Source organism: Epinephelus moara, chromosome 9, assembly GCF_006386435.1.
Source record: "Epinephelus moara isolate mb chromosome 9, YSFRI_EMoa_1.0, whole genome shotgun sequence".
In the NCBI taxonomy this organism is placed as follows: Eukaryota; Metazoa; Chordata; class Actinopteri; order Perciformes; family Serranidae; genus Epinephelus; species Epinephelus moara.
The window spans coordinates 11591282-11605356 of NC_065514.1; the positions used below are offsets into that span (position 1 = coordinate 11591282).

General features: G+C 41.9%; 2 protein-coding genes across 2 annotated transcripts; one reads left to right on the plus strand and one right to left on the minus strand.

Annotated features, from left to right (window-relative positions):
- Positions 1–431: 431 nt before the first annotated feature.
- Positions 432–2882, minus strand: tmem203 (transmembrane protein 203). Its single transcript, XM_050053141.1, has 2 exons — positions 2751–2882; positions 432–2274 (listed from the first exon to the last, which is right to left on the minus strand). The coding sequence occupies exon 2, from the start codon at positions 1999–2001 to the stop codon at positions 1585–1587; it is 417 nt and encodes a 138-aa protein (XP_049909098.1). The 5' UTR covers positions 2002–2274; positions 2751–2882; the 3' UTR covers positions 432–1584.
- A 1697-nt stretch (positions 2883–4579) lies between these two features.
- On the plus strand, positions 4580–12940 carry alad (aminolevulinate dehydratase). The gene is made up of 12 exons (XM_050053140.1): positions 4580–4678; positions 5393–5518; positions 5738–5788; positions 6325–6421; positions 7175–7310; positions 7420–7503; positions 8079–8167; positions 9177–9232; positions 9322–9409; positions 9502–9588; positions 9759–9888; positions 12390–12940. Exons 2-12 carry the CDS (start codon positions 5400–5402, stop codon positions 12446–12448), a joined length of 996 nt encoding a protein of 331 aa, XP_049909097.1. The 5' UTR covers positions 4580–4678; positions 5393–5399; the 3' UTR covers positions 12449–12940.
- Positions 12941–14075: the final 1135 nt, after the last annotated feature.

Sequence of the window (14075 nt, forward strand, 5' to 3'; positions counted from 1 at the left end):
GCACGGGAGGAGAACATAATAAAAACGTACCATCTCATGCTCGTCAAAATGTACTTGACTGAGACTAAAGAACAGCTGGTGTAGCTAGAAGTCACACTTTTTTCACTCTATCACAGGTACGCTTTTTTTTCGCTTATTTTTTATTTTTATTATTATTATTACAGTTATTGGTCTTGTTATATTATTTCCTTCGGTCTGTTTTTTTTATTATATTTTTGACTATTTTAATCTGTCATATTACATAAGCAAGACAGGTTAAAATTAAAATTAAAAAAAAAAAAATCTGTATGGTTCTTTGCGCGGTGTACACGCCCATTTAAAAGGCCAGTAGCACCACCTTGTGGCCAGGGGGACCAAGGTCCAGTGACACACTAGATATATCTCTGCTCACACCCACTACCAGACTTCAACATTCATTAGACGACATTAGATAAATGTTGATGGTTTATTTACACGTATATACAGATGACAATAAGGGTGCCATACAACAACATAATATAAATAAGGTGAATTTCTTTCCAAAAATCAACATATACATAATACACAGAATTTCACATCTGGAATTACCTTAAAATGAGTCCATAAATACATGCAGCACATACATAAGGAAGGATCAAACTCAGATCAAATACATCACATATTGTACAAATAAACAGCGATATTCAGGGAAGACGTGTGCACACAACGGACTGCTTGTGGAAATCACATTCAGTTCTTCAGGGGGAGGGGGGGGGCTGTGTGAGCAACACTCCCTGCAACAGGCAACAAAGTGAGACACATGATAATAAATCAAATCCTGTGGGCAAGCAATGTCTTTTTCTCCGGGAAAAAGCAACAGCACTGCAGCAGCTCCTTGAGCTCTGTTGCCCCTAAAAGGTGCCTGGGACATTACAGCTTTTCAGTTTCACCTGTTTATAACATTTACATGTGTTGCGTGTACATGTGCGTTAAAACACAACTCTGGTATACATTTTCCTCATGGCTCGTTCTCTGCCATTGATTGCACAATGTAAAGGCACTCCTTGTCCCAAATGCACATATACTTATCTGACTCTTTATTCCTAAAAGTACCAGTATATAAAACTTACAGCCATAATCCAAGCTGATGAAAAGGGGGCTCGGGACTACCAGGACAAACAATGAATTCATTATCTAGTTACAATTACTTCCATTTGGTCTTCAGAATTAACTTAAGGTTTACTATAACAATGGGTGCCATAAAGTATGTTCACACTACACTGCTATAAGTATGTGGTCACCCTGTTCTCATTCCAAAACCATGGTGCTGCTGTAAGAGCCTCCAGGCTTTTGGGAAGAGAAATACTGCATTATAACTTAAGCAAGCAATGAATTCTGTTAATTTTGAAGCTATTAGAAACATCAATGTATAGAAATTCTACTCTGGACCTGGGAGCATGTCTATGAAAAACTGTCAGGGCTATTTTTCCTTGTTTAAAAAAGTAGCAAAGAGCCAAAAGAAAAATGACACCATTGTTATGTTTTAAATCTCTTATGGCAGATGAAGATTGCTCTCTGTTCCTGTGTTCTCGGTGATGTGAAAGCACAACCACAAACTGCCTCTCCTCAGTTGACGCGGCACGCTCGTATCATCAGCAGCTGCAGCAGGATGAACAGCGGGGAGACGATGAGGCCATACCACAGGTCTCTGGCTTGCTCCTGCTCCGCCAGCTTCTGGCACAGCAGCACCTCGCACACCAGCTTCAGGCTGAGCACCGTCAGCACCCAGAGGAGCCGCAGCACTGCCAGGCGCTTCTCATTCTCCTGGTAAAGACGGATGGACACGATGGCCGTGAAGTAGGTGCTGAGGCCGTCAGCAGCGAACAGCGGGACGAACACCAGCCACCAGCTCAGCGTGGGGGTGAACATGTCAGCTCGCAGAGCCACCAGCATGCTGAAGACCAGCAAAGCTAGCAGGTGGAGGAAGAGTTCAAAGGTTGCAAAGCCCAGCCACTGGACCAGTTCCCTCAGGGAGAACAGCATAGCTGAGGACTGCAGGGTCTTCAACCAGGGACGGACTGACTGAGGATGGCCGAGTCACGCACTAGGCAGCCCTGGTATGGGGCCAAAGTGCTCCACAGTTAGCTGGCAAAGGGTGGAGATAAGAGGTCACCAATTACGCCTGGGCACTGGCAGAAATGGTGACGTACTGCAGAGATAAACCACTTCACTTTTTGCTACATCTTCAAATCCACCCTGAGGTGGATGGTTGTGGAGGTGACTACAGGAAGTGCTCCCAGTGTCTGGAAACCCCTCCTAATGTATGATAAAGAAAGCACAATATCAGAAAAGAGGGTACAGGGTGCTCCATCTGACAGAGCCGATGGAGAAATCAACTAGACACACACCCACACACTCACTGTAACGTAGAGTAGTCAGGGCCCAAATCACATCTCACTAAATCAGTAAACAGCTAACGTTGGTAAAGATAGGCAGTGATTCCAGCTATCTATAATTTTATCACACTGTCAGCTCAATATTCAGACTGCTTAACCTCAGCTACACACCGGCTGATACTGGTAGACAGTTTAAATTGACACGTAGTATAATATTAACGTTACAGAGCAAGTCAAGCTGCAGTTACATCGATGATACAGACTGTAGCCGATGCGAGCAGTACAATGTTAGCTAACCACAGACACTCAGAGATGATACAGACCGTCTAAATACCAGCACAACGCACGTATATGCTTATATAAAATGTATTTTAATGTAACTACACATCAATTTACCTTAATAACACTCAGGCGTTTTCTCCTCCATCTAACTGGATGCGAAACTGTCAGTACACAAAGCTAACAGACGGTTAGCATCGCTGCCTTTTTTTTCTTCTCGTCGCCTTCTGTGAATTATCGCGAGAAGACTAAACCCGGATTGTACGGTGGCCGAAATAGCGTTTTTAAAAACAGGACATGATAAGTGAAATTAAGGACGCTTTCTTTGAAGGGACCTCCATATTATCCTGTACAGAGCACGAGTTGAAGTCCACTAAGTTTTTTTTGTTTGATCATTCTGTTATTACATTCTTTCCCCATCAAATTAATGTCACCAACTTTTAGAGAGGGCAAGAAAGGTGCGAGAAAACTGCATGCTGCTTTGTATCACAGCCTACTTTTCAGATTTGGTCACACCCTTTTGTTGAAACAGCAATGTCAAACTTTCTGGAAAAATCTCCAAAGGATAACAAGTTTCCATCTGAACTTACATACAAATGTTAAACCCTTGTTTTACCAATCAGTTTTAAAACTGATTTTATATGAAGGAAGCTTTACGGGAATTTTAGACAACTCAAAATCACATTTAAGCAAGAATTCGAACCCTCTAACCTTGTTAAGTAATTTGTTCACATAGATTGAGGGTGAGAAACGCATTCTTTTAACCATTTGATTCTAAAAGCCACATCTACAGATTCAAATCTCTTGAACCCCCGTTATCATAATCCCTAACTAAGTGTGATTTTCATAGGAAAGAGTTTTATTTTTCCATATGAACTCAAATATTATGGAGTTAGAATGACGCTTTTGGTGAAGTGTATGAAGAGGGGCAGAAAGAAATAAGTCTCGCGTGAGCCAATTGTATAGTGATTTCTGTACAGCTTTCAGTCTAAGAAAAACATTCACTCTTTTCCACTATGCACATTTTTGATAATATTAAACTAAGGTGTTTTACCTCATCTGAGCAAATCTTCTGCCATTTTTGTTTCCGGTTTGTTTTCTGGAAAATTCCACCTGTTATAATCACCCAACCCTATGATTTCTGTTATATGTTGATGTAATAAAAACACAATAATTTTCATTTGGGTGGTGTCTTTATATCAGTGATACTAAACTTTGAATTTTGAAATTGATTCATACTGAGATTCATTCATTCATCTTCTAACCGCTTCATCCTCTTGAGGGTCGCGGGGGGGCTGGAGCCTATCCCAGCTGACATCGGGCAAGAGGCAGGGTACACCCTGGACAGGTCGCCAGACTATCGCAGGGCTGACACATAGAGACTAACAACCATTCACACTCACATTCACACCTACGGACAATTTAGAGTTATCAATTAACCTGCATGTCTTTGGACTGTGGGAGGAAGCCGGAGTGCCCGGAGAGAACCCACGCTGACACAGGGAGAACATGCAAACTCCACACAGAAGGGCGACAGTGCTAACCACCACACCACTGTGCCACCTTCATACTGAGATTTTTTATTTTATTTATTTATTTATTTTTTAATGTAAATAAGGTGCCACAGTACATTAAAACCTATTAAAAATAGAGCTTGCTTATCAAAAAAAAGTACCAGGGGAGGATCCGGGGTCCAGCCTGAGCCTCAAATATCTTAAAATCTTAGAATTGCCCCTGCTGACCTGTTTGTGGCTGCTGAGACTGAATTTGCCTCATTTATTAATTTCAAATGATAAATATTATTAATGTTTGTTTATTAAATGGCCCTTGGCCTCCTATCATTTTGCAAAAGTGGCCCCAAGGCTAAGCAAGTTGAGTATCCCTGCTTTACAGCTAGCTTATTGTAAGAAAGCCTCCAGCCAGTAGGTGGCGGTAGTGCGCCATCACGTCGCCGCACGTCGCCCGCGAACCGTCGGATTCAACCGAAGAAGAAACACTGGTAGTTGACTGAAGTGTGGAGAAGTAGCAGACTCTCGTACTCACAGGTAAGTATACTGTGTTCATGTAGCAGTTATGCGGTATTTATAGATATTTTCGGATTGTAATATCACAGATATGAGTCGTTAGTCGCCGTGGGTCGTGGCTTTAACAGTCTCTGTACATTTTATAGTTAGTATGAAGGTGTTTTCCCAGCCAAGGTGACAATGACATGTTATAATAGCAACTTAGCCTCTCCTTTAGTTTAATGGCACACGAACTGTCAAAAAAACACACGTGTGCCTGTTAAAAGGCAGCCACAGCGGCCACTAGTAGTGTGTGTCAAGCTATAGAGCTCACAGAAATGGCTTGACATGTTTAAGGTGCAGTTTGGCATTTCCTTCTGCCACAGTGCTTCATATCCGAGGTCAGAAGGTAGTGGAAGGTACATTAATACAGCAAGAGTAAGATCAGATCATGTAAGCATTACAGTTTCTATAATTACAACACGGAATAAATGCTGTTTGTGGTTACTGCTTATCTTTATGCCCCCTACGAGAAGTCCATTTGAAAGCCTGCAGCCTGCTCTCTCTGCAGTGAGACAGAGCCAAGCTGCTGTTTAGAGAAGCAGCATCACGCATGCCTGGTCAGTTTTACTGGTGACTGAGCTGAGATAAAGCACAGAAGTGTGAGAGCGCTTTTCTGACTCAAGTCCAACCAGAACCTGACCTCCTCCCTGTGTCACGCTCTGTCTTCTATCACTAATGGTCTCTCTGTCTCAGGGTAAAGATGCAGACACCAGCGGAGTCCATCCTCCACAGCGGCTACTTCCACCCAACACTAAGATACTGGCAGACCTGTGCCACTGATTTAAGACCTGACAATCTCATCTACCCCATCTTCATCACGTAAGTGAGATTTAAATCACATGGAAGGGCAAAAAATATAAGTACAGGATACTGACTCCTTGATGTGACAGAGATCAGGGGTCGGCAACTATGAAGTGACTTTGGACTCCAATAATTCGGTGTTTTCATCACGAGGAGTCAAGTGTAGTACAATATTTTTGACTTTAAGCTAAAATAGACTTGGTCTCAATCTTTGTTCTTTGTCCCTCTTTCCCACAGAGACAGTGCAGATGCAGTGGAGCCCATTGGCAGCCTGCCGGGTCAGGCCAGGTAAGAGTCATCGTAACAAATCCTATCACACTCATTCCATAACTGTGAACCATTAACATTAAAGCACCTGTTTTTCTCTGAGCAATTGCAAAAACACAGTTTTAATTGCCCTGTGTTGACTGGGGGGATTCAAGTGTCCATTTAAACAAAAACTGCATGACCTGCAGCTGTGCACCCACTGAGGGTGTTGTCTTCAGATAAAAGCAGTCAGGCAGGGTGGACCCAGAGCCAAACACTGGACCTGGACTAAGATAAGAAGAGAATCCGTTAGACCTCTATTGCCCACCACAAAACCAAAATGCAAACTGGCTCTTACATTTCATGTTCTTCTGAATTACAAGACACATGGACTGAACTGCACTCAGTTGTTGTAGTTCCTGTTTGAAAAGTGAAATGTTTTGCCAATATTTGTAAAGATATCTAGTTTCTATTTTTTTTTTTAATAAAACTTGATAAGGGTGATCATTGTTATTGCAATTTCAGGCATTGTGTGAAAGGCCCTTTTGTGTTTGTGTTGCATGTTTTCCCATCCATAGATATGGGGTGAACAAGCTGGAGGGAATGTTGCGGCCGCTTGTGGAGAACGGTTTGAAGTGTGTGCTGATTTTTGGTGTCCCTGCAAAAATAGAAAAGGTATGTAAGACCAAAAGAGGGGGAAAAAGACACGACAAAGGGACAACTCACCCCCAAATCAAAAATAAATATTTTTCCTCTTACCGTAATGCTTTTTATCAGTCTTAATTGTTTTGGTGTGATGTGCTGAGTGTTGGATATTAGCCGTAGAGATGGTTGCTTTATCTCAAATATGATGGAACTAGATGGCACTCGGATTGTGGTGCTCAAAGTGTCTCTTTTCTAGGAACTGTTTTCTTTCTACTGAACTACACTCATCAACTGTATCACTGCGCAGAAGGAAGTATGCATCTACTCATGGATAAGAGGCTTGTGTTCTAGCAGCGCAAGATTTAAGCATTATGGCCTCCTCCTGGGTTGAGCTGTAACGTTAGCTAGCTCAGTGGTGCTAGGTGAGCTAGCAGTAGTGATGTGGTCGGTGGGTGTTGTTCAGTAGAAAGGAAATAGTACCTGCATGAAACTGTTCACAAAAAGGCCTGTGGATTAAAGTGAGTAACTAGGTCATGAATTTCTAGTTCCATTATATTGGAGAGAAGGCAGACATCTCTACGGCCAATATCTCCAGCACTCAGCAAATCACACCAAAACAATCTAGATTGATAAATAGCACTACAGGTAAGAGGAATAATATTTACTTTTGATTTGGGGGTGAACTGTCCCTTTAAAGGCAGAAGAGTGGAAACAGTTGCAGCATCAGATTAATGCCCACAGTTGTTGAATGAAATGTTCTGAGTGGCAAACCTTTCGTGTTAGGACGACAGAGGTTCTGGTGCCGACACAGACGACACGCCGGCTGTACTGGCAGTGAAGAAGATCCGATCTCTGTTCCCGGAGCTGCTGGTGGCGTGCGATGTCTGCTTGTGTCCCTACACATCACATGGACACTGTGGTCAGTGTCCTCTCTTCATTTAACCTAAACAGCAGCATAAAGAGATCGTGCCCATGTTTGGATTTTATTACTAGCATTTTGTTTTGTTTTTTCAATTTTATTCCCACAGGTATTCTGAACGATGACGGTACTCTGAACAATGACGCCAGCTGCCTGCGTTTGGCGGAAGTGGCGCTGGCCTATGCCCGAGCTGGTAAATCCTGTTTCCCGTTTTTTAAAGTTTTTCCACTTTAGAAAACAAACAACCTCTCAGTGAGCCTCTGTACTTGATTTGAATGATCTATGAAAGTCAGGGATGCATCAGTGTGTTCATTTATTTATTTATTTATTGAGCCTTTATCATCATATTTTCACCTGTTTCAGTTGTAGAGATGCTGAGAGGTCTACATCTGTCATGTTTCCTTACAAACGTTGTGCAAATGCAAGTGGAAAACAAGCTTTTCAAACATTCTTTCTGTAATAAATTGGATATTAAGAAGGAAAATATGCTGGTTTAATTGTATTGGCATTTGAAAGTTGTTTTCACGAACAGCCTCACAGAGCCAGGGCAGCCATGTCGTTTGCATTCTGAGAGTTTGGGCAAGTTTCACAATTAGGCAGAGTTACATTCTACAGTAAAAGATCAATTTAAAAAAAATCTTTATTTTGAGACCACATATTTCAAAGTTCACTAATTTAAAACCAACTAAACTGACATAGGTTTTGTCATCCAGTAATGACAATGTGTTGTTGCATTCCCAATCATGTTGTCTTGGTGTTGCTCTGCAGGCTGTCACATCATCGCTCCCTCTGATATGATGGATGGAAGAGTCAGAGCCATCAAACAAGCCCTGATATCCAATGGTTTGGGGAACAAGGTAAAGGAATGAAAATCCCTGCAGTTTGAAGAAAGATAGATGTGCAAAGTAAAATCAATCATAACCTCAAAGGAAGTTTTACAAAAGTTCACTTTATTCTCTATTTTTCTTTAAAGTCAATAAATCTCATCAAAAGACCAAAACGTATTCAGTATTGTGATTTCAGGAATGATATATTTTATTGACATTTTAGATTTGTTTATTGAGTTTATATTGTGACTTTGCTGTTTTGATATTACTGGTGCTGCTCTAGAAACATTTAGTTAATAGTTAACATTCAGTTTTATTCCTGGTATTGTAATGGAAATACCCCCAATCGAATCGATATCGAACCGAAAATCGAATCGAGTCGGGACCATGTGAATGGAAATCGAATCAGTTCAGGAAATCAGTGGTGATACCCAGCCATAATATTCCCATACTGTGTGCAGCAAACACGAACTCAAACAGGAATATATCAGCAGCGCAGCAGCATACGATGGTGCATGTGATTTATACAGTGAGTAATAACATGAAAGGCACAATGTTTTACAGCATCCTTCTACTTTGGGCACTGGTCAGGTACAGTCATAAAAAGCAGCTCACTGTCATCCAGTTAGGGTAAAAAAAGTTGCTGAAAGCAAATGCTTCTTTGCTTGGAGGAAAAAGTGCATTTGTTGGACTATTTTCAACCGCAGATTAATTCATATTTGGTCCTCTGGTGGATATTTACAGCAGCAGGATGGTGTTTGAGGCATTGACTTGAAATGGTAATGAAGGAACATGTCACCCAGTTATACTGTGTGGATCACTAATGTATTGTTAATAGTTTTCGGACGAAAACAGAGCTCTGTGGCACAGAGGAATAAGATAACAGGGTTGGATACACACAGTACTTGTTAGCAGATTCAATTCCTCGTTGGTTTGGTCTTTTCATGGGGTTTGTTGACAGAAAGAAAATCATAAAGGACGCGACAAGATGTTTCAGAAAAGCAGTTTTTAGCATTTTCTTCTCTTTGCTCTCCTCCAGGCTTCAGTGCTGAGCTACAGTGCAAAGTTTGCCTCTTGTTATTATGGACCTTTCAGGTAAGCATGCACTTTAGGATGAGGTTTAAACAGACAAGTGAAATAGCACTTTGAAGTGAGAACAAACTTTCTGCTGTTTTAATGTACAGAGATGCTGCTCAGTCCAAACCTGCGTTTGGGGACAGACGCTGCTACCAGCTGCCTCCTGGAGCGAGAGGACTCGCCATTCGGGCTGTGGTAAGTTGATTTGTGTGTGTGTGTGTACATTTGGTTTACAGGTGTTATGATGAAGCAGTCGCAGGAGATCTCACCATTGTTCTGTGCTGCAGGATCGAGATGTGAGAGAAGGAGCTGATATGCTGATGGTGAAACCAGGTCTGCCTTATCTGGACATCGTGAGAGAAGTCAAGGACAAGGTGTGTAACTGAATCATTGAATCATTGTATTTCGGAGAAATCCCAGAAGCATATTTACTGTACAAAAATGTCAGAGATTTCCTTTAAAATATTTTGATATATCAGTGTGCCTTTTGGAGGAAGTGTCCACATTGTGATTAATCTTTACTTTTCCTCATGTGCCTCTTCAGTTCCCCACTCACCCCCTGGCGGTGTACAACGTGTCGGGGGAGTTTGCCATGATGTGGCACGGAGCGCAGGCCGGAGCGTTTGACCTGCGAGCTGCTGTGATGGAGGCCATGACTGCATTCCGCAGGGCAGGTGAGAGGAGAGGACTTTATGTGACACGACGCTCAGACCCCCTAAACAAAGACCGTGTACATACTACATTGGCTAAATTTGTTAATGTATCTTTGGCCCTCCCTCCACACTGAGCCAGTATTTTTATCACTCAGAAAGAGAGACTGTATTAATTAAAAAAAAACAGGTTTTGTTTTCAGGTGTAACTGCTGTTATAGGTTTAGTCAGTCTAAGGTTTCAGAGTGAAATGATGGACCTCCATTTCTCATGCGTCTTTGTCAGAAAGCTGTGTCACCAGTGTAGCTACATAGTCTAAAAGATCTGATTTGAGAAACAATGTAATTTCCCCGAAGTCTGAAAGTAGCCTTAAATGTTCTGTTTGTGACATTCAGAGCATTAATACAGCAGCAAACCACTGTCTGCTATGTAGAGATATAGTGGAGTAATGGTGTCCTGAGCAGAGACTGAAGTCATGCTCCCTCTGTGTGTGTGTTGTAAGCCGAGCTTCTCTGTGGTTTGTTGTGGTAAGCTGGTCCGGCTGTCCTTGCATGTTAGTACATGAGTGCGTCCAACTGGCTAGCTCATCACTGCCGATTTGCACTGAGCTCATACTGCGGTTACAGCTGATTTCGAGACAGCGTTGTTGCATAAACTTAGCACTCACGCTCTGGTTCCCCTGTGGTTAGCAACATTAGCTCTGTCAACACTGTTGCCATTATTTAGCGCTGTTTATGGAGTTAGCATCGTTAGCTGCTAGCCGCTGGCTCCACCACCTCCATGTTGAGAACCATGTCCAGACACATACAATCTGAAGTAGGCATCGGGCCTCTTTAAAGGGAAATTTCGGTTTATTTCACCCTGTCTCCTATCGTCCTAAATTTGTTTCAAGTGACTAGTGACATAAAAATAATAGTTAGCATGTTAGCCATTAGCCTAGATACAGCCGGGGCGCATAGTAGCATCGGTTAAAACGTAAGTGAACGGGCAACCTTCAAGTGCAAAGTTAGTCCACTAAACAAGCTTTTTTTCCACAAAGACCGCCTCATATCGTTAGGATAAATGTCAGAGAACATACAGAAAACGACATGTAAACGTGTTGTCTTACCTTAACGGTGTGCTGCCATGTTTGTTTACCATTTAGCTCTGCTTTCCAAAGCACGGCCGAAATATCGCGAGAACAAGCAGCGATCTCATACCGTGCCTGAAATCTCGCGAGAACAAGCAGCAACAGCTGGAAGGCAGAACCGGACAGTAGCCTGAAAAGTTCATTCATTTATTTTATGAAAGATTTATAGAATAATGGCTGACTTTTTGCCAGACTTCGACTTTGTGGAGGAGGAATTTGATTTTGCAGAGTTTGATGGCCGCCCTTATTTATTTGAGCCAGAATACACTGACGAAGAGCTTCGTGAAATTGAAGAACGGAGGAGGAGAGAGAGAGAGGCGCAACAGGTAGAGGACGAGAGAGGAGGAATGGCTGCTGCAAGGCTGCGTAGCTCTGGAGATTGGTGGTGTACCTGTGAATGCTGTGCCCCAGTGCCCACAGAAGAGGAATGCCTCTGTTGCAAGGAATGGGACCGGTTGCAGCCTTATTTTCAAGGTCTGGATGTGACCGAGGACGAGACACCTCCACCTGGAGTAGTATCCAGCTGGGCTTTATCTAGAGCTCGCGAGATTTCAGGCACGGTATGAGATCGCTGCTTGTTCTCGCGATATTTCGGCCGCGCTTTGGAAAGCAGAGCTAAATGGTAAACAAACATGGCAGCACACCGTTAAGGTAAGACAACACGTTTACATGTCGTTTTCTATATGTTCTCTGACATTTATCCTAATGATATGATGCGGCCTTTGTGGAAAAAAAAAAGCTTGTTTAGTGGACTAACTTTGCACCTGAAGTATGCCCGTTCACTTACGTTTTAACAGGTCTGATGCTACTAAGCGCCCCGGCTGTATCTAGGCTAACGGCTAACATGCTAACTATTATTTTTATGTCACTAGTCACTTGAAACAAATTTAGGATGATAGGAGACAGGTTGAAATAAACCGTAATTTCCCTTTAAGCCTCAGCTCTGCTTTCAGCATGGACATGAGCTGACGCAGAAAAGTTCGGATCTTTTATACTCCTTGCAGGTTTCTCCTCACGACAAACTGATATTCTCCCAAACTGCATGAGGCAGCGTATAGAAAAGTCACATCTACAGCATGATTTCTCACCCACACACGCTCACAGACGCGTCAATCATCAATCAAGCATTAGACAATCCAACAAGCACTGCCTTAGAAGCACACTGAAGCCCTCAGTGAGCGTACACGTACTGTGTGTGTTCATTATTTCCTCAAAAAAAATGAATTAGCGTGTTTGTCTTGGTTCACATTTGCACATTGAATGTAATTGTCTGTGTATACTTGTATATGTATTAAAGTTCAAAATATGAATGTTGCTGTAACATAGATCTGTGTCAGTTCAGCTCTCGATGTCATCAGACTTGATGGTAATAGTGTTTCCACACTCTGTGATGCAGGTGCTGACATCATCATCACCTATTACACACCGCAGCTGCTCACCTGGCTGAAGGAGTAAAGAGCCAAATATCTGAGGCCAAAGAATGCACGGACCTAGAGACGGACCTAGAGACAGACCCCTTTAAAAAGTGCAAACCTGCTGTTGACTCAATCTAATAAGAAACCAGTTTATTTTTAGACCTTTATTTTTCTGTTCAGTTTTGAGATAATATCAGGTCGATAGCAGCACTTATCATTTTTAAAGAGTTCTTTATCCAAGGTATATTTTTCTGTTGAAGCTTTAAAGGGCTAACAGGGAACTGAACACAGAATGTAAACGCTGACAATCTCATTAGTTGTCGTCAAGCAAAAAGTGTCTCCTGTGTGACACTGGGAACAGCATTAAATGAAGTTAGTCATCTCTCTTTACTAATGTGATTATGGTATGTATATTTGTATGAATCGTGGCCATAAAAATGTCTCATATCTATGTTACTGCTGCCTCGGCTTTAGCACTGTTGTCCTCTAACAAGCTCTTATTGACCAGAGGGAATAAAACCATTTAATCAGAGAGACGTGTTTTTCTTTTTAAAGATGATGCATTTTATTTATTTATTTGTTTATTTTGATGGGGTATTTTCTCCTCTATGCTGCAGATCTCTGAACTTCTTCACTCCTGGAATATTTCCATGATGTCGACAGTAAAATGACTCATCACTAAACTAAAGAAGTTATAAGGTGGATGTTTTAGAAGTGTAAAGCCCTTGACTGTTGACATCTGAAACTTCTAGAAAAGCGCTAATAGGATGAGTCATTATCATCGGGTAATTCAAGGTGTTGCTGTGTGGGCGGAGGCAATTACAGCTGGACAGGACAAAAACATGCATAAGCAGCAATCAGCAGCATCCAGGCCTATGGTGCTGTTTTAATTGGCCAGAATACTGCAGGATGTGTCCTTTCACAAACACACTTCAGTATCTTTTGCCAACAAGGATGAGTGTGATGTTTCAGCTGTCAAGTTACAGTCGGTTCAAACTTTAAAAGGGCAGCAGGAAGAGGTAATGGCAAACCAACCTCTGAGCTCCCTGAGGACATGCATGTGCACAGACCTGCTCACCAAAAATATAATTATCCTGTAATGTGCCACAGAAGTTAGATGATAAATTAGTTTGTGGCTTGTTATCTCTGAAAATGAGGCATTGTCTACTTACGACCAGTTGTCACAGCCTTGACTTGAGAAATGTTTGCTTTGTCACATTTGAATAAGTTTTATTAGCAGCACAGTTCTAAGGATGGTAATGTTGGTAGGCTGGTCCACCACTTTGGTCCAGGTACAGTCAAAAAATGTGTCAAACTTTTGCAACTAATTATAATAGATAAATTATCGCTGCTGCGCAGCGATGGGTCGAGTCCGGGCATTTTTAGGCAATTCTGAGCAACAAGCAGAAGAATTGGAAGACATTTAGGAATTTAGCAACACAATCTGCCTTTTGCATCAGCTGAGGTTTGAACTCACAACCTCTGAGACTAAGAATCAATTTCTACCTCACGGAGCTAATTAGTCAGTGACAATTCATGTGTAGCTTCACAAATTGACTAAGCCAGACGTGCAGAAAAAAAGAAAGAAAGCAGATTTCAAACCACTGTAAAAAATTCAGTTATCGAAACAAAAATACACATATTGCATCTAGACAGCATGGAGATGT

Coding starts and splice junctions, on each gene's coding strand:
- alad (XM_050053140.1), top strand. CDS start 5,400: ATGCAGACACCAGCGGAGTCCATCCTCCACAGCGGCTACTTCCACCCA. Junction 6,422..7,174: donor TCCCTGCAAAAATAGAAAAG/GTATGTAAGACC, acceptor CTTTCGTGTTAG/GACGACAGAGGTTCTGGTGC. Junction 9,410..9,501: donor GACTCGCCATTCGGGCTGTG/GTAAGTTGATTT, acceptor TCTGTGCTGCAG/GATCGAGATGTGAGAGAAGG.
- tmem203 (XM_050053141.1), bottom strand. CDS start 2,001: ATGCTGTTCTCCCTGAGGGAACTGGTCCAGTGGCTGGGCTTTGCAACC.